At 39.0% G+C, this 27,865-nt stretch overlaps 1 protein-coding gene across 4 annotated transcripts in view; it reads right to left on the bottom strand.

Annotated features, from left to right (window-relative positions):
- Positions 1-6,647: 6,647 nt before the first annotated feature.
- LOC103554151 (ST18 C2H2C-type zinc finger transcription factor) overlaps positions 6,648-27,865 on the bottom strand; it is a 98,542-nt gene continuing 77,324 nt past the window's right edge. For all 4 annotated transcript variants that reach the window (XM_070630607.1, XM_070630609.1, XM_070630608.1 and 1 more), the window contains 8 exons: positions 27,025-27,093; positions 23,924-23,986; positions 23,739-23,819; positions 22,572-22,793; positions 20,139-20,227; positions 13,404-13,507; positions 11,304-11,447; positions 6,648-9,100 (listed from right to left, as the gene is read on the bottom strand). In XM_070630607.1, coding sequence (XP_070486708.1) covers positions 8,960-9,100; positions 11,304-11,447; positions 13,404-13,507; positions 20,139-20,227; positions 22,572-22,793; positions 23,739-23,819; positions 23,924-23,986; positions 27,025-27,093 — 913 coding nt within the window. In that variant the 3' untranslated portion in view covers positions 6,648-8,959. The remainder of the gene's footprint in view (positions 9,101-11,303; positions 11,448-13,403; positions 13,508-20,138; positions 20,228-22,571; positions 22,794-23,738; positions 23,820-23,923; positions 23,987-27,024; positions 27,094-27,865) is intronic.

Raw genomic sequence — 27,865 nt, 5'->3', positions numbered from 1 at the left:
TTTATGTATCACCAAGACAATGAAAATTTAATCAACTTAAATATAAGGCATACCTGATATGAAAATAATTTGCAGAGATGAACTACACCCCATTAACAGAATGTTAGCCTGTATCAACTAGCCCAGGCCATCCTATAGCTCATTTGCCATTTTTAAGAGCCTAATGATAAGTGGGATTTCTGTAAAAATAGTAACTTAGATTATATTTCAAATTTTTAAAATGCATTTGACATATTTGTTTCCTTCCTTGTTCCTCTGAAACTGTCACAGCTCTTATAGATGACAAGGCAGACACCCGGCTTCACAGTGGCCTACTCGCCACACTTAAGAAGCCCCAGCTAAGCTTCACAGTTCTTGCTCACCTGCAGTAAAAAAACTCACGAGTATTAAGCGTATGAATGAAACATAGGTGTTACTTTCTTAGCTAATCTAAAAGGTGTAATAATTCTGTTTTTTGAAATGTGTCCTTGAACTTAGCGTTCCTCCAAATTTCAATGCAACCCCTTCATTCAGGCCCTCGGCATCTCTTCAGCCTTTGCAATAGCCTCCTAGCTGATCTTCCCGCTTCGTCTCCACCATCTACTTCACCCCCTACCCAGGTCCAGTATTTTTCTCAAGCAAGGATCAGGCTCAGTATAATGTGGTGGGAGAACCATGGTATTTGGAGTCAGACAGAACTGGGTTTAAATTCTAGCTATTCCATTTGCCAGCTAGGTGAGCTTGGACAAGTTACTTAACTTTTCTGAGCCTTAAGTAAATAAAAATACAAATATCTGCCTCGTGGTGAGAGACTTTCTAAGATCACACGTGCTCAGCACTTGGTGGCGTTTGGTTTACATTAGACATCTATTCTTTGGGTTCTTCCCCATGCTCTGCTCATCGGTTTCTCTGTACTAAGGGCTTATGTGTCTGTCTGCTAAGGGCAAGGGCAGTGTGCACACTTTCTAATGAGCCCCTTCCAAGATCCACACAATAAAGGAGTGCTGGATCACCATGTCCAGACTGATGCTGTTGACATTAGATAATGGGCTTACTCCTGCCATGTTTTGAGAATGTGTAAAGTCCCCATGCCCAGGAACTCCTGCTGACTCTGGCTATCTGGTCGCCACTCCTTTCCTGAGGCCATCTCTGTCAGCTCCAAGGCTCCAGGATTCCTTAAGTCTGCAGTAAGATCCCTGCAGATTTACTGCGGAGAGCAGAAACTACCCCACACAGCTTATTATATAAATGAACACAACTTTACTGTCGCAGTGTCTCTATCCATATGACTTTACTATTCTGGGAAGTTCTGCCCAGAAAGATAAAGCTACAAATAACTATAAGATTCATTTCAGGAACTTCCCCCAAATCCATTTACATGAACATCAGACCAGCCAACTTTCAATAAATAGCACCAAACAACTGTTTACTCTCCAAGACTCCCTCTAAAACTCTCACCTCCTAACCCATGACCACTGATTGTAAGCTGTGTCATGCACCTTACCCAGTGCTGATGAGGCCCTGCCATTGAAAGAGCTGTCTTAAACCAGAGCCCCGAGCTATAAAAGACCCATGTTTGCATTTCCCATTCAAGAAATGATGGTCTTCTTCCGTGACAACAATAAACTCAGGTTTCCTAATCAACAAGAGATAGTTATTGCTTAAAGGAAAAGAAATCCACTTGACATTTCTTTGGTTCTCTAATTTGTAATAGCTTCTTTAAGCTTCTAATTCAGCATTATATGCAGTAATGGACCAAAAAATCATTCTGTTACTGTGAGTTTTAAAACAGAATTTGGTTCTGTAGATAGGTAACTGTAAAAAGAAAAAAAAAAGCTAAAATGAGTAGATTTTCAGGTTGTGCAAGCGTATTTGACATATTTATAGGTTTTATGGTATGATTAGACACTTTGTTTCTTTGTCTGAACACATGAAAATTATAATAGTTCTCAGATGTTTTCATAGTTTGGTGATTTCTCCCTCAAAAAACAAAAAACAAAAAAGGAGAAGAAAAGCATTGTGATTTCTAAACTGTAGAAAAGGCAAAAGTAGACTATTTTCTCAGTTTTTCTTTTTGAACACTCTTTTGGCCTCTTGCATAAAGAATGGGTAGACAGCAGTGTTCAGTAGAAATTGGTTGAGAGTCACACATGTAACTTCACATTTTCTAGCAGTTACATTGGAAAATAAGTAAAAAGAAAAGGAAAATTAATTTTAAAACTGTATGTTATTCAAACCAATACTTCCACATATTTTTATTTCACCCTGTGGCACAGCCGTAGTTCGGTTGCTCAGCAGCCACTGTTCTGGATGGGACGGCTGCTACAGGGAAGAGGCCGGGCCGGAGGCTGAGGGGAGGGTGGGAAGGACGGATGCAGACAGGCACCTCCTCAGGGGGAGACCTGAGAAGGGGTGAAGGTATGAAGCCGTCCTCAGCTGTGCACAAGTTACTTAACCACTTTGTGAATCCCTTTCAAAATGTGTGATGATAATAATTCATAATTCACAGAACTGTGAGAATTAAAGAATAAATGTAAAGTGCTTGGGAAATTTCTGGTGAACATTAAGCATTGAATAAATGTTAAAACACAACACACACACACACACACACACACACACACACACCCTCCTTTTTAAAAAACATCAGGGCGCTTTGCAGTACCTGTGGGAATGGGGCAGACTCTGTGCTTGTCCAGGCCCATGAGCTAACTTCCGCTGTGGCCTATAAGGAAATCTGCATTTACTTTTTATCTACTTTTACAAAACCATATGTTCCTAGGGAACGATGATTTTTCTTATTCTTGTTTCTTCTCTTTTCCTTCCTCTCCCTCCTCCCTTTATTCTTTTCCTTCTTCCTCCCCTGGTTCTGTTGATTATTTATATTTTTACTATTGATCTAGATGATTCTCTGAAGATGGAAAGGCTTGTGGGAGAGAGTAAAAAAATTCAGGTTTTCTTTATATTTGCAGAAGTATTCAAGAGTTTGTTGAAAATGTTTAGAGTTAAGCTTTTAGGTTTTTGATGATTCAAAATTGAGCCATTTGTGTACCTGCTTACTGAAACACTGAGGATATAGATGTATATTCATGGCTTTGTGTAGGAATTACTTGGCTCTGTTGAATGCTGCTCCCACCGAGTACAACCAAAATAATCTGTCAATAACACAAAACTTAGTTTACCTTGACAGGGTCTTAGCTTCTGAGAAGAGGGTCAGGCAAGGGTGGATGTTCATGTGGTTTGAGGGGTCTGGTTTAAGGAGAGTCTTGAATGTGAAAGTGTAATTAGAGTTAGGCAAGTTCACGACACAGCAGATTGGAAGAGAGGCACACAGCGTAGCTGAGGTTTCAAAGTGCGTCTCAAAGAGAAAATATCATTTTAGAGTCTGTTGTCCTGAGAAGGGGTATTTACTCCGAGAGCATGTTGAGTAGTTCTTGTTCAAATAAATGTACTATTAAGATGTTCCTGGAACAGATAATGAAGACATTTTCAATTTTTATTCCTGGGCAAGAATTTCCTGGAATAGTGGACTGACGTTAAGGGAGACAACCCAGTAGTTAAGGCAGCTATCTGTGTCAAAGAAGACAGCAAACCATGGCCCAGGCGCACAGCCAGGGGTGGGGGTGTGAATGCTTCTGGTCCTTGGGGCTTTGATGAGGCACAAAATTTGGAAGTTCTCTCAAGTACACTGGTCTTAGGGATAAATATTTATGAAGATTTCTAATGGTTAAAAGTCTGAGCCTTTAAAAGTATTATTGGAGTGTCATATCCCCAAAGTGTCATTCTAACATCAAAGTATCTAGTCCAAACATCCAACCCTGGATTCATTTCAAACTGAGTAAGGTAATTGGTCACAGAAGGAAAATGATTGCATTTATATAAGACAATACATATTTGAGTGGAAAATTCTAAAACAACAGCTATTTCTTAAGTGCAGGAAACTTTACATTCTCTTTGTCTTTTAAAATATTTAATAGCTGGTAAAGGTCAGTACAAAATGTCCTTTTATTTGCCAGAGGCCAATCCAAAGCTGTCAAGCTTGCACAAAGCAGCTAGAGACAGAATATAATAACTATGTTGTTTTGTTCTAAAAACAAAACAAAACAAAAGAGTAATTTACATTTTCCTTAGTTTTTGGCTGTTATTACAACTCATATTAAGGTTTTCAATCCCAATTCATCAAATAAATTATTAAGGTGTCACATTTTTATGATATGCCTTTACAGGAAAAATACATCATAATAGTGTGGTTTAAATATTGAAAAGGATGCTTCCAGAGTGGTGATTAAAGCGAGTGCCTCTTGCTCAATGACTGTGGCTTGAGGCAGGTTAGGATGATGGCCAAAGAGTTAGGGGTTGGCTCAAGGCAGTAACGGTGGCCTGCAGAAGGGACAGGAGCTCTTCTCCAGGTCAGAACCGGGTTCCCGGGCATCAGATAAGCTCTTTATTCTAAGACTCAAGTTTCTATCACTATAATGCTGATCGTAATACTGCCATTGCAGTGTGGCCATCAAGCCTATGAGAGCAAATTCAGGGGCCCAGGGCACTGTGAGTCACTCAGTGGTAGTAGACAGACATTATTATTGTGGCAAGATTTAAGAATATTGGATATGCCTTGGCCCTAGCATATATCTTAATCTTAAGTAATTCCTGTGTTCTTTCTTCCAGGTTAGATGGCATCTGACAGGGGACTAGACAGATCCCCATGGGTTAGATGTTAAAAATTGTGGAAAGAGGTTGAATCTTGGCTGTATCTTTTCCTAGCTTTATGGTCTTAAGCAAGTTACTAACTATTCTGAGCACCACTTCCATCACCAGTTTAATTAGACATGATGACATTTACTTCATAAATTTGTTTGAGGATTTCATGAGATGAAGTAGACAAGGCACCATTGATTGTGTCTGACAGTGTAGACAGTGTTAGCCAATTAAATCGGCTTCCTTTATAATTATCTGCCGTATAAAAAGAGGAAATAGCAGGGTACTATTCCCAGACCACTCTAGAATGGGCACAATGTGCAGAAAAAGACAGAGAAAATACTTGTTTTTTGAATGTTAACAAAATATTTATGTACTGCAACAAATTATGTTTTAAAACTTTTTCTAATGAGGCAAGTATTCACCCCTTCTTTTCATTCAGAACATGGGTTCAAGTAGCAGCGTATCAGTTCTAAGGTCTCTGTAGTGCAGCCTGCAAATGATGACAGCAAAGCTCATTATCAATTTAATTTCCTACCAAACAGCAGAGGTACAGCACAGAGAACAGTTTTGATGACTTGAGATAAGAGATATTGTTTGAATTGCTAGAATAAATTGTCTCTAATGGAAATCTGATTCCTGTCATTCTCTGGTTTCAAATCTTTCTTTGGCTTCTGAAGTCTACTTGTGGAAATTTGAACTCCTTAGAATGGCCTTTTATAATATGACTCCCTCTCCTACCTACCTGGGCATTTTGTCTCTTATCTTCTCACTTCTCACCAAGTTTTTAATATTTGAATCAGCTGAAGCTGCTGGGTTGACAATTTGTCTCATCACCATGCCTGCATGGCCAACTTGCCCAGCTCATCTGTAGCCAGCAATTTTCCCAGGAAATCGGAGTTAGTCAGGCAACCCTCACACTGTTTCCACAGGAGCCTGTGGGTACCTCATCACAACCCCTATCACTCATTTCATCCCCCACTGGGCTGAACTCACATGGAAGTCAGGAAGTGGGCCTAGTACAAACATTTTCTAATTAAACATCTGTTGTAGAAACGTATGGATCTCAGTCATCATTCTCTTTTCATTTTCAGTGGAACTTCTACTCCTCTTCTGACATGTTGGGTGACAGGGATGCAGACACTACTCATTGATGTAAAATCCCAATCAGGGCAAGATACGCATATTCTGCAAAGGGTAAGCCAAGAACCTGGCTGAGCAGATTTTCATCTTGTGATCCATTTTCACAGGATGTATCATATGTGCATCTTGTACAAATAAATTAGGTGACTAACAGCAAGCTCTATTGTGCATCAACTGCAGCATGCCAACCTCTGTTATAGGAAGGTCTCCCCAAGTATCCTGGCTTCCTCTGGGGACCGAGACTTCCCTTTAGTCAATTTTGCTTCAGTACATGGATTACATGGGTTTTACCACATTGAGTGTGAATGGCAACCAGTCCTAGAGATGCATAAATCTGGGCAGAAACTGGAAAATTAAACTAAGCTAACTGTTTGACATTAGATGGGAAAAACACACAAGCAAAAGAGGTGCTGTCAAGAATTAATTATTATTTTTCTTTAATTTGAAAGAAATTCAAACTGACTTGTATGAATATACAGTTATACCCTCAGCAATTCTGGAATCAGGAGGGCAGGGCCTGTATCTTATGCTCACTAGATCCAGGTAAATTTCCTGGTGCTAGCAAAGGCTTTTCTTCATATCAAATTCATCCACTGCTCTGTAGCTGTGTACTGAACCAAAGGCTGTGACAGTTTATCAAATGTCAAAAGATTATGTCCATTTGGGGTGAAAAAATAAGCCAAGCACATTGGTTGAGAGAACTGGAATTCGCCAGAACTAGCGGAGAGCTCCAGCGTACTCCGCCGGGGCAGAGCTCCTCCAGGACAGAGTTGTTCATGGGCGGGCAATAACGGCTCCACAGAGTAGCCTGAGAAAGATCACGGCAAAGCTCATTATCAATTTTTATTTCCTACCATACACCAAATGTACAGCACTGAACACAATTTTGTTGCTTTGATGTAAGAAATATTAATTGTTTGAAGAAACAGTATACAAACAAACTACTCCAAATTAAAAAACTGCATACATCATTGCTTTTTTGTTGTTTACAAAAGACCCAATTTACAGTATCGATCATTAACATAGTTGAAAGGAAAAAAAATTCAGTGCACATTACAAAACACATCAAATACAAAGAAGGCAAATAAATACAAACATACTTCACAAAACATCCTGCTCAAACTATGCAAACACAAATAAATTAACCCGAAGTCATAGTAAATTATAGTAATAAATACATAGGTTGGTAAGAGATTTCTTTTAAATTAAATAAAATATATAACAAACTTGTTAAAATATTTAGCAAATTAAACTTCTGTCTTTGTAATAAGTGAACTCATTTGTATGCATCTATCAAGTACTGTATAGCAAAATGTTTGCAAGTACATACCCTTAATAGAAAATTTTGTTTGGTGTCCCATTTATAATAGACAGCACATATGGTAGCTCTTCTTCTTTTTAAATGGATTTTTAAATAAACACCGTTCCTACCTAAGAACAGACATCTCATTTTCACTAAACTAAGATTCAAGGGTTCAAATGAACCCCAAACCAAAGATCAGCCCCACTTAATACATAACAATGACCACAGAGTCATGGAAGTGGAATTATTGTCTGTAGTACTTTTAATTTGTGCAGATAACAGTAATAACAGTGGAATATATCAAGCCTGTGAGTGCCATCACATTCAATCTACATGTCCATGAGGCTAATAAAAAATAAACACTTTTGTTATAGCACAGACAATTAAGCCCACACTAAGTTCAAGTGTCCATTTACATGGAGGCACATTGCACGCGAGGTGTGTGTGCACACCAAAAAGGCAGTTTAGCTGGTTGTCTATACCTTTTTCTTAAAAAAAATAAATATAAAAAAACTTTGAAACAATGCTTAACTACTTTACAATCCCTGAAATAGACATTGCCTTTACTACAGCAACTACTAAACTCTGATCCATCCAGAAATTCAAGATTGCGGCTCAATTTTACGTGTGTGAGTGTCTGTGAGTGTGTATATGTGTGTGTGCCAGCGTGTGAGTCTGTATACTTTGCAGCACTTGTAGTTCTACAGAAAGATTTTGATCAAATTGAGAGTCGTCTTGTCGCCTAAGGAGGGTGAATAATGTCACCAGTGTTCAAAGTAATTACTCAGATTGGAGTAACATTTTTCACTTGTTACTCTATTTTCCATTCCCTTCCAGTCAACCCAGTAAGATAAATGCTATTTCAGGGGATACAGTGTCTACAAAATTTTCCATTTGTCTGTGTTTGTATTTGCTCAGTACAAATCTACATCAATATTGTTACTTGTATATTGTACCAACATATGGCGGGAAAGCCTAGCTGGTCACATCAAGTCTTAGTTCTTACCTTGGGATATGAGTTGCGAACTATCTGATATGACTTGAAAAACAGACAATTTGCATCACTAAAAAAGCTTATGTTTTCTTAAAACATTTCAAATAAATAATTCATATTGACTAAAACCGTACAGCTAAGTCGAATACTTTGCTGATTGTTATATTTTATTATTGCTAACAAATTCTGGACAGGCCGATTTCCAGTGTACTGTGCTTCTGTGAGAGCGCATTTGCCACTAGTGGGCGCCATTTATCTTCTTATGCCTTCCGTGCATCTCACCGCACACCCACTTACAAATACAAAGCCAGAGAAGGGGGGAAAGAAGTGTGCAATAAAAATCAAACTGGAGCATAGTGCACTCCTTAAACAAGGATTTCCTTCATACTTTTTTGTTTTCTCATTTAAACCCAGCAAGATATGTGATTTGAGAATAGCATTTCTATTTAAATTCTATTGGAAAATAAATTAATAAACACACTTGTAAAAATATGGCAGACTTCAAAATGCAGTTAAAAGATAAAAAATTCTTTGATTAGAAATAAATAAAATATAAAAATGTCACATTTATTTTACATTACTTTACAAAAAAAAAGAGTGCAATGAAGAAATAAAGAAAAACATATGAAAATAAATAAGATCTAATATTTGACTGCATTGCTTTTAATCCAAAAAGTCTATCATAGTTTTTCTTTCTTTTTATGTCAGCTGGGGGAAAAATTAGTGCAATGTTGCAACTGTAAATTCGTACAGCAACCTACACGCCTTAGCAGCACAGGAGCCTCTGTCAGATCCACCTGTGTCACTGCTGTTCCTGATTACGGTTGCCCGGCAGTGCTGCGGTCCTACACGTGGATGCCCTTCACTGCCTGTTTGATACTTTCCAGCAGAGCTTTGCATTCCGGGGAATAGTCCCGTTCCAGATTGCTGTACATGTCTGTGAGCGTATTTACATATGCTTCAAAATTCTGCTCACTGATAGGCCCCTAAATGGAGACAAAACACATTGAAATAATCACTGTGATTCAGGCTCAGGCAGAAGGAGGACCAAGTAACGCGGCAGAGTCTCAGTGACCCCAGAGTCTGGGGCGGAAGGTAAGGACCCGCATTGCTGCTTGAGTTTGGGGAGATGGAAAGAGACTGAGTGGGTGTGGGCTTCATCTGCTCACTCTTTACTCAATTAATGTGATTGATGGTACAGTATTTTGTGGTCAGTTTGGAGCCACGTAAGGTAGATGTCTGGCTGCCTCAAAGCTGCGCTACTCTTGAGAGGCTGCCTTGGCTTCAATGGCACGTGCTCAGCGCAAAACAGACCTCCTGTTTGCAGAAGGTGAATGTCCTTGAGGCTGGGGAGGAAGGCTTTGCTTGTACCAGATGGTTCCTTTAACAGCACTAGGCTGGAATTTAAGGAATTTAAGATTTGAGCAAGCTGCTCACTAACCAGTTGTCTGGTGAAAAATTATCCTTTTTCATCCTCTTTGTCCATTTTTCCCTTGCAGCATCATTGTAACCCATTTTTTACTGCTCTGTGTTTCTAGGTAGAATATGAGATTCACAAAGTCAGGGTCTGCTCATCACTTATTCTTTTTGTGTTTTGGTATCTCCTTTGCCTAACGTGGTACTTCAAAGAGAATAGACACTCGATATGTGGAAATTGCATGCATGAGTGAAAGGAAATGAACGACACAAAGGGAATGCTACGCATCATTTTTTGGTCCCTCCATTTTCCCATCTTTTTGAAAACATGACATGTGCCTTACTTCACAAGATACTTGAAAGGAAGGACTTGTAAAAGGCCTAAATACTATAGATATTAAGGGTATTATTGTTATTGTTCTATTTAGAAGGTAGGTTTTCTAAATTTGAAGATTATTTTGTTGTGCTCAGCAAGGTTCTGATCTAAATTATTAGTGTTGTCTAACTGGTTTTCTGTTCCCTTTTAGCGTCTGCCTTTCCTGTGTCACACGTCTCTTGGAGACTCATGTAACTGGATAAGACCCAGGTGGCAGAGTGGATAAAGGCCACGTGATAGACCCAGGCCCGCCCGACTGGTGCCAGATTTGGGACCTTGATCAAATCATGTAAACTCTCTGAGCCTCAGCTGTAGAACGGGCACACCAATGCTCAGTCTTGGGTACTTTTGTGAACATCCGGTGAGATCAGCCTCAGAAATCACCACTAGAGTGTCTCGTAGGGTAGCTATAAAACTCACAATTTATCTTGTATGGTAGTGATTATTTTGGGGACACTGGCAAAGGAAAAAATATTAAGGAAAACAAATTTGAAGTATGAATTAGACAAACATTAATAAATAATATCAAAATAATTTCTAATAATTACCTTAATAGTTTCCATAAAGTAATACTTTATTTTCCTTTGTATTCTTTATTATTCCACTATTGATATTTTTAATTATTGATTTTTTTTTAATGTCAAGAGACACACTTGGGATTGGTTATGACGAGGGCTCCATGCTGGGAAGTTGGGTAAGTTGAAGGATTTATTGCTTTCAGGAAAATCAATCATATTTCTTCATTAAATTGCTGCTTCTCTAAACCATTCTATACGTAAAATTTGTATGTCTAGAAACCTTGTTCTAAACATGCCCACACTGAGGAAGTTAAAAGTGTTCAACAATGCAGCGCCTCTTCCACATGCTTAATGTTTGTGAAAATGTAAAGGAAACTAATTTTTTATGAATTTTAAATAGTTGCCATAGCTCAAATACGTGTTTGGATTTTGGAAATAAGGATGCCTTGCTCACTTTGGTACTTTTTATTCTATATAAGGAGAAGTGAGGTATGTTCTTTGTATCTAGTATAAAGAAAGCACCAAGTTAAAAAAGACTTTTATTTCAGTTCTTGAGTTGGACAGATGACGCAAAGGGCTGAGTCTCAGCTTTTGTAAGCAATGTAAGCTTTATACCTGGAAACAAATTTTTCACAAGGGAGCATTAGCCTCCAATTTTCATATTACATTATAAAACAAGTTTCAAATAAACCCTCATCTTTAAGAGACTCCTACACTATAAAAACCCTTGGCCTTATTGTAATCTAAATGTATGTATCTATCATGTTCCCAGGAGGGAGGTTATTGCAAGTCATCCATGAGGAGGCCTGGTACCTGTGATCGCACACTGACATTGCAAACACTTGCAATGGAGCAGCCACGTTCCAGCCCTGGACTTACCATCTGTGGGAGCTGGATGTCCGCAAGGCTTGAAATGAGAGCTTGGCTCAGACCCGCCAGCTCCTTCAGCAGGCTTTCATTGTTCTGTTCTATAAGTTTGTTCTCCTCCTCTATCGTCTTTAAGTTGCTCTCCATAGATGTGATCTGAAATGGAAATAACTTGGGAATATGAGAAGTAGAGTTTGGAAGGAGTCCGAAAGTTTTCTCTCTGAAAGAAAATATCAACTGAACCTAAATGCCAAGGAATGTAGACACTGTAACTTCTCTTCACATAACTGCAACCCCATCATATTGCTCTAAGTTTTGGAATGACATCACCAAATTTATTTCTTTAGCCCAGACTTCTCCCATGAATTGCAGTTTCCACATCTCCATATGGTTATTTGATGGCTATCTCAAGCTCAGTATGTTCGAGAGTAAATCTTTGCTATTTCCCACAAACCTGCTCCATACACAGTCCTTTCCTTTCCAGTTCATAGCAACTTGAACATCGCGCAGGCCTTCGAGGTATCCCTGTTGGCTCTCCTTCTCTCACACTTCAAATACACTGAGTTCCTCCTTCAGACAATCCAGGATGGAATGACTGCACCCACCTGCGCTGCTGCCCGCTGGGCCCAGCCACCAGAGTGACTGTGACGGCCTTCTCATGGGTGGCCTTGTGTCTGGCTTTGCCCCATGGAATCTCTTCTTGGCCTATCTTCAACACAGCTACCAAATTTAGTCTCTTAAAATGTAAGCCAGAATGTAGGTCAAAAATGATCACGTTAACCATTGACTTAAAACCCCATAATCGTTCTGCATTCATTCAGAATAAAAACCAAGGTCTCTAAAATGGCTTAGCACACTCCACGTACTACCTCGGGGACTCATCTCCTCTGATTCCCCCAGATTACTCACCTGGAGCCATACTCATCCTGCTATTTCTCAAAACTCTGGGCTTTTTCAAGGTTTAGGGTTTTGCACTTGCTGTTTTTACTGTTTGAAATACTCTTTCCCCATACCTATTGGGCTAACTCCCTCAACTCCTCAAGTCTTTGCCAAAATCTTTCCTTCCTCCTGAAGCCTACCTTGGTTATCCTATTTTATATTGAAATCTGGCTGCTTCTCCCCGCCCCCTTCTCTCATACAACATAATTTATCATTTTTGATTTTTTTTTTTGTTATTTTCTGCCTCCCCATTCTATCCTTTAAGCTCCCTGAGGACAGATGGCTTTGCTTTCTTCACTAATGGTTCACAAGAGGACTTCACATGACTTGTAAACCGATGCATCAAGTTGATTTTGTACACCTGATGGTTATGAATAGGAGATTATGACACTAGTCACACTGGGTAAGGGAACCAAACCTGTGTTTCAGGTGGACTAAAACCTTTTATCTTAAGCTGCTGTGAATGAGGATTTCTGAGAGTCAGTACCACGGTGGTCTAGGAATCCTACGTTTGAGGAGTGGACAGAAAGGAGAAAGATACTTCAGTCTATACTTTGTTTCATTATTTTTTTCCTTCTGACTTGTTGCAATAGAGTCATTATTGGTGTTTAAAAAAGTCCTGGACTAGACTTTTGATTTCCATTTGGGTACATTTAATCAGGGATGGGGCAGACATTACATAGGAGAATGCAGAATTGAGAAATTGCTTGCATTTTTCGGTAAAGAATCTATTCAGTAAAATCTCCAAAAAGCTCTGTTTCTAACAAATACTGACACATTTAGAGGTGTTCTAGAAAAATTAAATTTGAAAAGTTGCTCTGCTTTACTTGAATTTTGAATAAAACTAAGTAGTCTCATATCTTCTCATGACAGTTTTTCTAAAGCACTGCATGCTCTAAGAACTCTAATTATGGAATGATCTGCTTTATTTGCTTATCAAGCCTTTGATGCGCCCAAGGCAAAAACATGAGTAGCTTTGCCCATAGCTACCAAATTAATGATGGCCCAGGGTGACCCACCTATTCGAGTTTTTACAGTAATTCTGTATTTGAGATGTGCTCAGTATATTGATTGCAAGATATCGTTATATTTTTACCACGAGGTGTAACAGTTCAGTGTTTTGCCTTCACTAAAGATTATGATGAACATAAAGATAACTTTCTGTGTATTTACCTGCGTCTGAAGTTTCATCATATCTGCTTCAATTTTAAGGTTGGATTCATTCAATTCCTTTATTTCTTCATCCAAATGCCTAATTTCTTCATCACTCTCTATACCTATAAAGAATCAGACTATCTTAGTTCAAAATGAAAATATAAGACTGTGACAAATCTGAGTCATTTTACATTTAATTTGTGGTTTGTGAAGTGAAAATTAGAGTTTAATTTGAAATATTGAATTATTACCCAAATCCATAACCAAGATTCTAAAAAGGTGAGTAAAAGGAGTTGCAGGATCTAATTCCTTTATAAGAAAAAAGAGAGGATAAAAGTACCACCATTTAATGTAGCTTCCTTATGTTCCAGGTACGCTGCTACACATGTTCGTGCTCGTAAATATTTTCCCATTTAAACTTTGCTGCACCCTGTGGGGCATGTTCCATTATATCCTTTTCACATATGAAGGCGCTGAGCCTTAGAAAGGCTAAAGGCCTCACTAACCACCGACACAGGCTCTATAACCTGCCTGGGTCCAAAGTAAGAGGCAGAGCTGGGACTGAATTCCAAAGCCCAAGCATTCTCTCGTACACAGTGCTGCAGGGACTCGTAAGACATGAATTAGGCTGATCAATTATATATTTGTCAACTGGGTGGGACCTTATGGACGATTATTAGAGGCAGAGCTGGGGTGCTGGGAGGTGGGTTAGAGCCCAGGACAAACCATTTGAGTTCTCCGCATGGATTTGGATAAGGAGCAAATGCAATCTGGAGAAGGAACATGGGCTTTGGAGTTTGGATATTGGCCTTGACTTTTGTTCTTGAACTTGGGCAACTTACTTCTTTGTGTTTCAGTTTCCTTGTGTGTAAAATAGGCAGAAAATCTATGTTGTGAGGATTAATGCAATAAAATATAAAGTGCTGAACACAGAGTAGGCTCTCAATGAACAGGAGTTATTTTCCCATCACTATTTTATAGAAGGAATATGAATACATTTTAAATATTTTTAAAAGCTAGGAATGGTAGCCAATAGTATGGATGCCAGAAGCAAGATTTAGGCAATCTCAACAGTCTGGAATGATGAATCTAAACCAAAAAGATGACAATTAAGAGGGATAAATGTAAACTTTTGCATTTAGATTTAACAAGATTGATTTCATGAGAGGAAGATGGGGAGAGTTGACAATTTGAAAGAGATCTAGGCTCTTACACTTTCCTGGGGTTACTAATACTTAAATTAAAATCGCTCACTATCTACTGAAGATGCACTTCACATGCTCTAGCAATTCCATTCCTAGGTGCACACTCAAGACAAATGGTTGCACATGTACATTAGGAGGCATGCGCAAGATATATGAGGCATACTGTTCACAAAAGCACAACATGGAAAGAAGCCACATGCCCCCTGAAAACAATGTGGATGACTCTTACCAGTATAATGTTAAGAGAAAAAGGTAAGCCCTGAAAGTTTACATATAGCATGGTAAAACAGGTGGCTGTTTTGTAGGTACTTATTGCTTTATGTAAAGAAATTAACTACCTAAATAAAAGTGGACCTCTGAAAAGAATATGTCATAAGACTGATCTAACACGGGGCTCTGAGATTCAATAGAAAATAAAAGCAGACAAACAACTAAGATGTAGGTATTTTAGTACCTAGATCAACTTGAATATGAGTCAACAGTGTGACGGCTACTAAGAAAACAATCAACAATTACCCAGGACCACACTAAGGGAACTAAGGTCTCTGGAAAACAGGATTTCCTCTTCACTGGCCAGCTCTCTCTGGAGAATTGGGTTGCATTCTGAGCACCATATTTTATCAGTGGGTATGCTGGCACAGGGTCTTCTCTTGGAAAACTGGGATTGAAATATTTGTTTTCAACAACTTCAGGGAGCATAGATTCTCAATTAAATAGGTATTTTGAGTGACATCAGCACTTGAAATTTTTCTGATTTGAGCAAATGAAAACTTCTATTGGTATATTTCTTTGACACATTCTCTTTCCTTTCTGATCTTTGGAATAAAATTCCACCTCAGGGAATGGTATTTTCTTACATAATATCTGATGAAGTAGACAATAAGCCAGGAAACACTCATCAAACATGAAGAGCTATGAAGGGAACAAGCGGGGTACCATGAGAGCCCTCACTGGAGAAGACTCATTTAATCTGAGACTTTACTGATACGAAAGAGGTGGCGTGTGAAAACAGAGAGGAAGCAGAAAGCACAAAGCCTGGGGTGGGAAGGAAATGGGAAGCTCTGCTCCAGTTCCGTAAGAAAGTCTTCCTGGCTGGATGCACACTGAGTGAAGGGAGCTGGTCATGGATGATCTCACAAGGAACTTGGGTTTATGCTCGGTGCAACAGGACTTAGTGAGGGATTTTAAGCAGGAAGTGATGTGATCTGGCTGACTTTTCAAAAGCAAAACTCAGGTTTTTGAGCAGAGAATGGATTTAAGGGGAGACAGGGCAGAAAACTGTCAGGAGACTATTCCAGGGGTCCTGGCTGGATCTGATGACCCCTTGCCCCATGGCAGTGGTAGTAGGAGTAATCGAAGTGAACTCAAGATAAAACTTGTAGGTAAAATTTGCAACACTTGAAAGATTGGAGGAAGGGGATGAGAGAATGGAGGAATCAAGGATGACTACCTGTTTCTGCTCGAGTATCTGGGAAACTAGTGGTGTTTCTGGAATAAAGAAGACTTGAGGAGCAGCAGCTTGCAGCAGGAAAATGAAGAGTTCAATTTTGACAAGTTACGGATGATTGTGAGAAGAGTCGTTAAGTGAGAGCCTGGGTTCTTGGTGCTGAGATCTAGTTAGGATTATGTTTCGTTAGGATTAGCGAAGATGCTCAAGTCTCTTAATCAAGGTGGGATCATTTGGAAGACAATAACAAAAGATGCCTGGAAGTCTATGGGGGAGATGTGATCATGAGATGGGACCTCAAAAAAGAAATATTATGATAGAATCTAATACATAACAGGCACTCAATAAATTCTCATGTAATTAATAAATGAGTGAATTAATGTTTTCATTATGATTTCTGGGATTTGGGGAGATATTTTAGCCACAGGAGCAAATTCAGTCAATTTCTTTGAAATGTTTTTCCATGACTACATTACCTTATCTATTTCCACTGACACACTCATCTGCCAACCTCGTCTCCATACATAGTCTTTATGTGTAGCTAAGTGGAGCTACGAGGATGCCATAGACTGTGAATTTCACATTGCACTTGCAAATATTAACTCATTTGATTCTCTTCAGGATCCCAGGAGGTAGATACACTTATTTCCTCATTTTATGGATAGGAAAACCAAAGCATGATGAGCTGGGATTCAAGACACACACTCTCTGGTTCCTGAATATGTTCTCTTAGCCATTATAATGCTATATATACTCACAGATACTTAATCTGTTTTGAAAGTATCAATAAAATGTATGCACTGATGTTCCTTCATGGGTACATTTATGAGAGAATGTAGCGTAGAGTGTAGAGTGTTGGGTTACACTAGCTAGGTATTGCTGATCAAGGAAACCATATAAGCTTTCCACTAATATTTTACTGAACTATTCAATAGCCTTGCTTCTTTATAGAATCTACCTATTGAAAAGCAAGAGAATTTGCTGTCTTTGCATTCAACAATTCTAATCTTTTCTTCGTACAAATCTAGGCCTAATTTACATAATTAGGGGTTATATAATTTATAATAATATTTTCTTTATGAATTTATAAGTGATATATATATCTGTTTATAGCAAGTGTGTTTAACTTATAAGGGGTTTTAAGTAGTTATTTTTTCCATATTATACAAATGAAACAATTCTATCACATTTTGAACAAATTTGATTATATTTCTTGAGTGAATCTTTGTTTTTTTATCATGTTTACAGAGTAAAATTTTACTTCTTTTTTTACTTAGGGGAAAGTAAGTTAATGTAAATTTGACTATTTTAGTTAATAAAAGGGAAAGGAGAGTTAATATCCAGAAAGGAAGGGTGTATCACTAATTTAGAACATGCTACATTGCCACAGGGGAAGAACTAGAAGGATCTACTAAATGTAAGAATGTACAGGTAGGTCAACTATCATAACTTTTACTGGTCCCCACAAAAAATAGAAAGGCAAGCAGTTGTTCATGTACAGATGATCTAATTTTATTATCAAGGACTAGTAATAGTCTTAAAAACGTTAGTGTGGAATTAAATTATAGCAAGGATGGAGAATTGAAGATCAATTCTTCTAAAATTAATGTAAATATTTTTAGTATAGACCTCCCAGCTTTTAACTGGTTTGTAGGTATGATTCTCCTAACATGTTACCTAATTCAACAATTGCTGAATGATTTGTACCTAGTTTAAATTAACAAAGTACACCAGGAAGTTTAAAGTCACATGTACTTTGTATTTTATTGTAATTTGTTGTTGTTGTTTTAGGACTGAAGGAGAATTAGGTTACACCTGCTTTATAAATCATCCAGGGAACAATTATTGTGGCCAAGCTGTAAGGCAGGGGCTAGGGCATGAAGAGCTGTAGAGCAGACCTTGTATCACTTGAGGTCTTCCTTGACCCTCAACTGACCACTGACCTGAACTCAGGTGGATTTTTCTTCATGCACAAGTTATTGTAAGTTCTCAAGCTTCATATGAGCATCAGCCTCTAGCTCCTTATAAAAACACGTAATTTTCCAGTTTCCTGGCTCATCTAGCATGGCTTCACTTCAGACACTTGTGAATGTGTGTCACCCATTTCACTGCTGCTCCACGTCCTTTGAAAGCTCAGCTGAAGATGCTGGATTTGTACGGGACCCTTTGAAGCGTGCGTTCAGTCCAGCTGCTCCCAGGAACTGTAACAGTCTACCAGTGGTTCCGACAGACTGGCAGAGGTGTGTGCCAGCTCACGTGGCACAGGCGCTCTGTAAAGCTTCATTGTAATTTGCTGTAATGCAACAGTTTATTATCTTGTTCTGTCTTTATTAGGAACAGCTGTGATCTATGTTACATTTACTACATAGGTGTTGGTGTTCTTACAATGAAGACTCACAGGAAGTGTTTCCTTCACACATTCAGTTCCAAAGAGAGTTTTGCTTTGAATGTACTTACTGACGGTGTGAGTCTCATAGTCATTATATTCTACTTTTGCTTTGGCTTCTAAAAAGCTGAAAGTTAAACTTGAGATCTTTTTTTACCTACGGAAAGGGCTGGCTCCACACATTCTTCTGCTATCCTCAGGCTTGCCCCATCTTGCTTTCTTATCTTTTATTTTCTTTTGTCTCATTTTTCGAATGAATTTTTAAGTAGCTTTCCTTTTTTTTTAAGTAGCTTTGCGCTTCCCACCCTTTAAATATTGCTTGAAGTAAGGTGATGTGTACATAAATAAATATTGTGCCAATTTCACGGAAAATGTGCTAAGAGGCATTTGAGGAATGGGGAGTATTTCCAAGGAACAAGGAAAGCATCTGGAGAAAGAACTATTACAGAGTCTCTCAACGTGGGAAAGAATGTGGAGTGCAGCCCTGTCCCTAAAAGCCAGGGCTATGGCTGCTCCACACAGGTGATGACCTCCCTCAGATCTCAGCAGTGAGCACTCAGGTGGGGAGCAGGCCCTAAGGGACTGTCCTCAAAGCAGACAAGGCCTCAAAGGACATCAGTAGGAAGCTCAAGAGTGCTTTCCTCCTCCTTCAGATATTGTACATGTTCTTTCTAAAAACTCACACATAAATTAAAAAGACTGAGCAATGCTTTCAGAGAAATAAACCAACAGCAGTTGAGTCCCCAGCTCAATTCTAGTCATGTGCCAAGGACCCCATCAAATAAAATCTCCAAAGCAAAAGAATTGCTTTGCCATGTTTCTCAGATGCTGTAGAATGATCTTCAATGCAAACGAGACGTGGCTGAGACAAAGGTGATGAGAAATGTTAAGAAAAGTGCTCAAGAATCAAAGGAAAATGGAAGGATCCAAATACAGAGTTTAGAAATATATTAACTTTTTTTTTGGAGGAAGATTAACCCTGAGCTAACATCTGCTGCCAATCCTCCACTTTGTGCTGAGGAAGACTGGCCCTGAGCTAACATCTGTGCCCATCTTCCTCTACTTTATATGTTGGATGACTGCCACAGCATGGCTTGACAAGTGCTGCATAGGTCTGCACCCGGCATCCGAACCGGTGAATCCTGGGCCGCCGAAGTGGAATGTGCGAACTTAACCACTGTGCCACCAGGCTGGCCCCCTATATTAACTTTGATAAGGAATCGACGCTAAGGAAATATGTAGGGAAATACAGATGTAGATGCTAAATTTAAACCATCCAGATTCACCATAAAATATCATTTCAAGTATACAACAAAATTTAAGGATTCAAATATAGATGCCAGAAACTGTGTTTCTTGAAATCTGATAGAGGGCTTACACCAGGAACACACACACACACGCACACACGCGTGCTCATGCACAGTCTCTCATTGTGAAGACTGACGGACAAAAGTGCGGCCAGTGTATCTCAATCCATCAACTCTCATTGCTTGCTCTTCCCTGCTGGAGATCCTTATGAAAAAGTAAGGAAAACAACCAAGAAATTGCTTTTTAGATAAAACGATACTGCTAGTTCAAATCTGAGGAAAGCTTCCTTCTTGCATATTGAAGTTGCACTTTCCATATAGAGTATAATTTGGCATGCAGAACCCTCTGGGGAGCTCCCATCTAGACCTCAGTGGGGACGGTCACCTCCAGCCACACGCTCTTATTACCTCCAGTTGCTTTGAGCTTGATGGTCATTAGCTCTTCTGAGACCTTGCCCTTTTTGATGGCTTGTGCATTTAGAGGACATCCAGATAAGCTGTGAAAATAGAAATTATACAGATGTGTGAAACATGTATTATTTCTCATAAAAATTAAGTTTCTATTCACTACTTACTATTTAAGCCTTTGCCTGTCTACTAATTACATTATAACCTGCAGTCTTTTTGTAGAAAGTAACAAGTAAATGTCTATTAAAACAAAAGCAAAAGGCACGGAAATAATGTAGAAATGTTTCATGTTTTTTTTCTGAAGTCAAAATATAAATAGCTACTGCTGCTATTATTGTTGAATTAGTTTTGTTAAAATGTTACTATTCTGCATTCGTATAACTGCCTTTTTTTAGTATTTGTTACTTTATTTTCTGTAAACCTAAAATTCTACATAAATATTATGCAAACGAATTGTTCCAAATTAGTCAAAATTCCATGAATAATAAAGCTGAATCTAGTTCTTCCCTGCTTTATACATACTGTAGTCTGATTTTTACAGAATGACTCAAATTAATACAAGCCCCAAATGATAACCCCCTCCCATGGCAAATGCAGTTGGATATGGGAAAGTTTCTAATTTATTCTTTAACTTTTAAACCATTATTTTTTATTAAAATAGTCTGTGCCCTGAGAGGAGGAAAGGAAGTGCTGTAAGTGTATTCAGATGCCCAGGCAGTGCGTGTCCTGCGGGGGCTCAGCAGGCGTCCTGCCTTTAATGTCATCTGTTTCATTTAAGTTGAAGCAAAACTATAATGACATTGAACAAAACTTGTTTTCCATAGTACGTGATCAGACGATTTTGTTGTTCTAAGCAGCCACATTCGTCAGCAATTTTTGCCACTCAGCACTGTGTTCTGAAATTCACCCATCCTGGGCTTTCATCTTCACTGCCCTATGGCAGCCCCCGTATGTGGATACTATTTATGAGCTTGACTGTTAGTGGGCACGTGGGCTGTTTCCAGTTTCGAGTTAGCAGAGCAATGCTACCACAGACATTCTCAGACGTGTGTCTGGGCTCCACTGTGCAGGAGATTCTCTGGGGCGTAAGCCTAACAGCTCAGTGGCTGGGTGGCAGAGCACATTCACTTGCTCATTTTCAACCGACTCCTTAAAGGCAATTTGCTTCCTACAGCGGCTCTGCCAATTACTCTTCCACCTGCAGTGTGTGAGAGTCCCCGTTGCTCCGCACCCTCATCAAGATTTGGCGTCACCATTTAAAACTTCTTCATGATTTTTAAAGATAATTCTGTAGTTGTTAACTGAGGGATGTGCTCACCATAGTACAACATTAATATTTCATTATCAATGCTAACATGGAGATTACCGAGTCCATGATAAGAAAGTAAAGCTACTGTGCAGTAAATGTGCCATTAGGCACACTTGATTTGTGACTGTCATTCCTGAATATGGCATGATGATTCAAACTCAGAATAAAACAGGGTGTGCTATTGTGGATGTGACTATGCCTTTGAAAACCATCCAAAAATAAACTGCTTAAAAAGTTCAAGTTTTCTACCTAAGCAGGTGTTACTGCATATCCACTTAAATCAGCCTTTCCTGAAAGGCTTCATTTTCTGATGCCATCAATATGTATCTTTAAATCTGAACAGTATGTCAAAATGCCCCAGCTTTGCTCATACCTGCTTACTGCTCGTAAGCAAAGCACCAGGGCTCACTATAGCTTCATTGGATTTTAATCTGCATCATGCGCAGGGCTTCCATTGACTGGAGAACTGTGTAGTGAACATTCTAGCTCCTTCCTTTAGGTAGAATGTGAACCAAAGAGCTGGGCTAAGATCACCGTCCCCAACAAACGGCTGGGTTGAAATACACAGCACTTAGTGATAAAGGAATTAAGTCGTTGTGAGAGTGTAAAAGGTTTTCTGAATCTCTTCTCCTGTCGTACACTTAGCAGTCATTGTATCATTTTCTTTCTGGCCGTCGGGGATGAGTCACATCTTCTCAGCAGCAAAATAACTACGATTTGGCCTGAAACTGAGTCAGCTCACCAGAGGAAGGGAGTGATATAAATATGTAAAGTGAAAGTTTACAAATGCACAACATAATAGAGTGGATATCACCACTTGGAACTGAAGTGAACCATTAAAAGACTGAGTCATTAAAAAAATAACATAAGCAATATTTTGGAATGCAAAAAACAAATGCACAGTTTCTACAGCACTTGAAAATTGTGTAGTGAACTTTCAGAAATAGAGAAAATAATTGTTTTTCATTCTTCAAACTAGTCACATATCTATCTAGCTAGACTCATTGTTATAACATCTAAAGTGCTATGATACATGGCCTTGAGGAGGGGTTTTCACCTCCGCAAAGCAACCTAGGTGACAATCACAACAACAACACAACAAAAAGACAGAGAGCAAATGTTACCTTCTGTGGGTGACAAAAACATTATTTACATGGCCCAGCCCATTGCAGCCTGGCAAAGGACAGTGTGGCAGTTCTTGTTTGCTCAGTTTCCAGGAGAGGGGGGCCCCACTGAGAGGATTCTCCTTCTGTCTCTTGGCAGCCAGGGGACAGCCAGAAGCTGTGCGGTGGGATGTGTATTTACCTGATATGTGACCTTGGCCGTCACACCCTATCACAGGACACCTAGAGAGACACAGCAGAGACATTACAGCTGGAAGAGACATGAAGAGCTGTGACTGAGTGAATAAGAAGGCAGTGGTGGTTCTATACTATCCAGAAGGCAAACGGTGAGATTATAGAGTTTTAAAAGATGCCACTATAACTAGCAAAACAGCATTGTACTAGCAGTAATAATAATCCACAGGCTCCAAGCTAGGCAATTTTCATGCACTAGCTCATGTAATCTTCACCGCAAATCTACTGGGCAGAGAGGGCTATCCCATTTTTTGGTGGGGAAAATGAGGCATATAGAGCTTAGGTGACTTGCCACCCCCTCTACAAGAAGTGGAGTCAAGGTCACGCCCACACTTTTTAGCTCTAGCCAATCACATAAGTACTGCGTTATGTTGCCTCCTAACAAAGACCAAAGGGATAAAATGTTAACTGCCTTGCCCCATGTTACATGGCACATCGCTCACAGAACTGGAATTATGGGGTCCAAATGTCTAAATATTGTGTTTAGAAATGTTGTAGAAGGAACTGTTTAAATATCTACATCCATAGCTGCATATATCATCTGAGACTAGACAGCATATTTCTCAGAGGTGTGAATTCAATTCAGATAAAATGTCATCTTAAGCAAAGTTAAAGTTTCAGGAGGAAATGCTGCCACATTTGTTACTCTCTAGCACTTCCACAATGCTACTTTCCTTTAAAACAATTGAAAAAAGTATGAACTTCCTTCTTTTTCCTTTTCGTTGTGAAAGAACCCTGGAAACATGCTAGGAATGGGAACTCTTTCTCGAGTTTCCAAACGCTCTGCCCACTGCTTCAAGGGTACTTGGATTTACTAGGGTGCACCGTCCCTGAAACTCAGCCCATGCTCAGTTGCGTCCTAACCAAGGGGCCACCCAATTGACTATAAGCTACAGCTGGCCCTAATGCTGCGGCCTCAGTTGTCGCACTTACTTGAGTTCAGGGTCTTCTTTTTCTTCCTTTGTAGGAGTCATTTTGACACCACCTTTTCTGGCACGAGGGCAGCCGGACAAGCTAAAATACGTACCCAACAGAGAACAGAACAAAACCATGTGATCTCATTGGCCACTGCTGCTGACACTCAGATTTCCATCTCTCAGAAATGAGATCCATCCTACCTTCTGTGGGAAGCATAGTTTCCAGTCACGTGCCCTGAACCATCACAACCTGGGGTTGGACACCTGAAAACACAGAATAGAGCACAGTGGTGGGCTATAGTCGGGGGAGGGGGTCATGACATATTCAGATAGAACTAAGCAGAAGGAGCTGTCTGTGGGACTCTTTTTGGTTAAATATAATTAGTTTTTGGCTAAAAATTCTTTTTTGTTGTTGTCGAGGAAGATTAGCCCTGAGCTAACATCTGTGCCAATCTCCCTCCACTTTATATGTGGGCTGCTGCCATAGCAGGGCTGACAAGTGGTGTAGGTCTGCGGCCAGGACCTGAATCCAGGCAGCTGAAATGGAGCACACCGAACTTAACACTAGGCCACTGGGCTGGCACCTGAGAATCCATTTTTAAAGAAAATGTTAAGGTATGTAACCATTGGGAGATGGTTGATAGACAATGTATTAGTCGTTATCCTATATTCTTTTTTTTCAATCTTATTTTGGAAGGAACCAAAAATTCTGCCCACAACTTGCTTCTGGGCTTCTGTCTATCATGTAAAGTTCTTATTTGTGGCTCTAAGAAAAAAGTTTTCCAAACTGTTTTTGTGCATAATTTATTTCCTCTGATAAGCTCCACTACCACGATAATCCATGAAATTCGGACAAACAACAGTGGTACATGTGAGCTCCAGAGACTTGGCAAGTTCATCTAGTTGCCAGAGAATCTAAGTTCCTTGCACCTGGTCTGTTCTGCCTCATGGCTCAGTTTAAATGGCTTTTTGGAAAATCTACCAATAACTGTTATCGACAATCAACCATTAAATTTGGAATGGCAAAGGTGAAAGAGGAAGAGGAATCCAATTCTACTTGGAATGCCGATTAGGAATAGGCTTCCAAATACACTCGAATACAAAAATGTCTACAAATTCTCATCCTTTTGTTGCCTTTTTAAAAGAAAATGCCCAATACTGGGGCCGGCTCCGTGGCCCAGTGGTTAAGTTCATGCGCTCTGCTTTGGCGGCCCAGGGTTTCGCCAGTTGGAATCCTGGGCGTGGACATCACACCACTCATCAGGCCACGCTGAGGCGGCATCCCACATGGCACAACTAGAAGGACCCACAACTAAAAATATGCAGCTATGCACTGGGGGGCTTTGGGAAAAAAAGGAAAGATAAAATCTTTAAAAAAAATGCCCAATACTAATGAAAACACAAAGGCTGTCATAAAATGTTTGCTTTTCGGAAGGTTTTTGTAGACATTATCTTTGTTATTAAAGATTTACTTGTATACTCATCCCGGTTCAGATTTCTACCCAAACAAGAGTTTGAGAAAAATAATAATCCAAAGGAAAATTGAATACTATCCCTTTTCTTAAACTCTTTCCCACTGAACTTTCATGGAAATGCTTTTATATCTAATCCTGAGATGGAAAATAGGGAGTTGGGGCTGGCCCCGTGGCCGAGTGGTTAAGTTCGCGCGCTCCGCTGCAGGCGGCTCAGTGTTTCGTCGGTTCGAATCCTGGGCGCGGACATGGCACTGCTCGTCAGACCACGCTGAGGCAGCGTCCCACATGCCACAACTAGAGGAACCCACAACGAAGAATACACAACTATGTACCGGGGGGCTTTGGGGAGAAAAAGGAAAAAATAAAATCTTTAAAAAAAAAAAAAAAGAAAGAAATACTCAGAGGTTCAAAGGAGGGCTTTCTTTTAAAAAAAAAAAGAAAATAGGGAGTAAATGCTTTTTTCAAAGGAAATATAAAATCAGCATACATCTCTTCAAGCTAAGCAGAGAATGCTGCATTGAGTCTTCAATCACCACGTAAAGATATAATATGTAGTTATTCTGTACTGTAGGAAAGGCTTGAATGCTAGTCTTTTTCTACTAACATTTTTAGTAAAATAGTGGTTTCTCAGCATATTACAGTTATGGAAAAATCTGTGCCAAATAACCTTGTTTTGAAATTCCCCCCGCGTATCTAAACAAGTGGTCAAAGAAATATCTCTTTCTTCTTTGTATGGAGAAAAACCAAAGATATTACTTATTAGATGGCTGTATAAAACATGTAAATACTGAATATTGCTATAGCAGCTCTCAATCTACATGTTTTCAATGTATTATCAACCTTTTTTTCCTAGAAAAAATATTTAGAGAAAATACGTAACAAAAGTGATAGCTATTATTAAGATAGGGCAATGCTGAAGTTTAGAGCAACTGAGTAAGATTGGTGCAATCTTAACTGCTGCGCCACCGGACCGGCTCCCATAAAGTTATTTTTTGTTATTTTTAAATAAAAATTTTAAACAAGTTAGAAAATGAGAATACTAACAAAGTATTAAGAAGGCTTAACATCTGAAATTTCACCTGTGATTTAGATACCAAATGTCGATTCTACTATTTATACAGATATTGTTTTATTACTAGACCTAGTAACACTCATGTTTCCTAAAATATTATTATTTGCAAATAAATTTCATTAATTTTGTTCACTGTTATTCCTTCTTTTCTAAATTTATGCCCTATCATAGTTTTAATGGAATAAGGTGGATTATAACTTTTTATTTCATATGTAATATAACAAAATATTAAAATAAAGTGAGAAATATGGAATAAAAGAAAAGAATAGAAGAAAATAAAGTCAATAAGTAAAAGTTAATATGCAGGTGACTTTGAGATCCTTTAGACTAAGTAGAAATGAACCAAAATTGTGTGTAGCACCCAAAAGTGAAAGGCAGTTGTACAATTCAAAATGCCCATAAGGTAAAGTATTATGCAGTTTCCTTATTAGATGATGAAAATGCTTTGCCACACCTTCATAGGTCTGATTTAGCATATAAATTTAGTAATTAACAGAAAAAAATTATCATGTTTAACTATTACATTAATGCTTTAAAAACTTTTGTAAAATATGATTTTACCAAAGCAAGCAAATTAACTAAATTAAGTTACAGTGATTTGGTTTTAGTCATTTGAACTTCTTGGCGAAAAGAGCGCGTTGGTTATAATTTAGTGAGGCATGATTTACTACTTGTTAACGACCACACTGGTCCTGAACGAAGAGAGTCCTACCACAGGGGACAAAGGGCAAGGCGGTCATATTTGCAATACTTACTTAAGCTCCTGAGAGTTAGCAGCCATGAGGGATTTAAGAGTCTTATCTGCTAAAGGACATCCAGAAACACTAAAGAGAGATGAGAAAAACAAAAACACACAACGCTGACATATACGAATTCAACTCAAAGGGCATCCTGAATTTGTGAACATACTTTAAATGTACCGGGGACTGGGAATTGCGGAAAAGAACAACTAGGTTTGAATCTGGCTTTGCAGCTCTAACCAGGCTGGGTTTGTGGGCACCTCAATTATTTCTCATAGACTAAGGTTCGCTATTTATCAAACAAACGTCTTTAATCCAATGAGACTTCCCAACTCTAGAATTCAGCGATACAAGGATTACTGACACAGAGTCCATTCCAATTGTATCACCAAAGGATTATGGCTTAAAGGTTTAAACCAGTGCCCAAAGGGAAAGCAATCACAGCAGTGAAGAAGGTAAGTGGAAGATTAAACACCGGCTTTTTGTGCTGTTTAATCTCTCTGACACCTTGACTTATTTTTTGCACAGGACTGAGGATGCTGCATCCTACAGATTGAATGGTTAACCTGAGTCACTCTGCTGACTTACCTTAGTTTCACTTGAGTCCCAAAGCTAGAGAGAACCAAAGCCCTGACATAAACTCTAACTTTTGATTTGTAACCTAGACTAAGGATCAGAAAACCGTTTTTGACCAAAAATCATGATTTATATAGCACATAAGTGAAATGACTGAAGCTTCAACTTAGCTTTATTTCTGAAAAACGAAGCAAACCAAAAACTCACCTAACTCACTCTCCACTTCGTGAACCAGATAATATTTTCCTAGATTAGGTGGGAGTAAGTATTTAAATTAGAA

This window comes from Equus przewalskii, chromosome 8, assembly GCF_037783145.1.
Source record: "Equus przewalskii isolate Varuska chromosome 8, EquPr2, whole genome shotgun sequence".
NCBI lineage: Eukaryota > Metazoa > Chordata > Mammalia > Perissodactyla > Equidae > Equus > Equus przewalskii.
The sequence above is the reverse complement of the archived record's forward strand: the minus strand, read 5'-3'. Positions and strand labels throughout refer to the sequence as shown.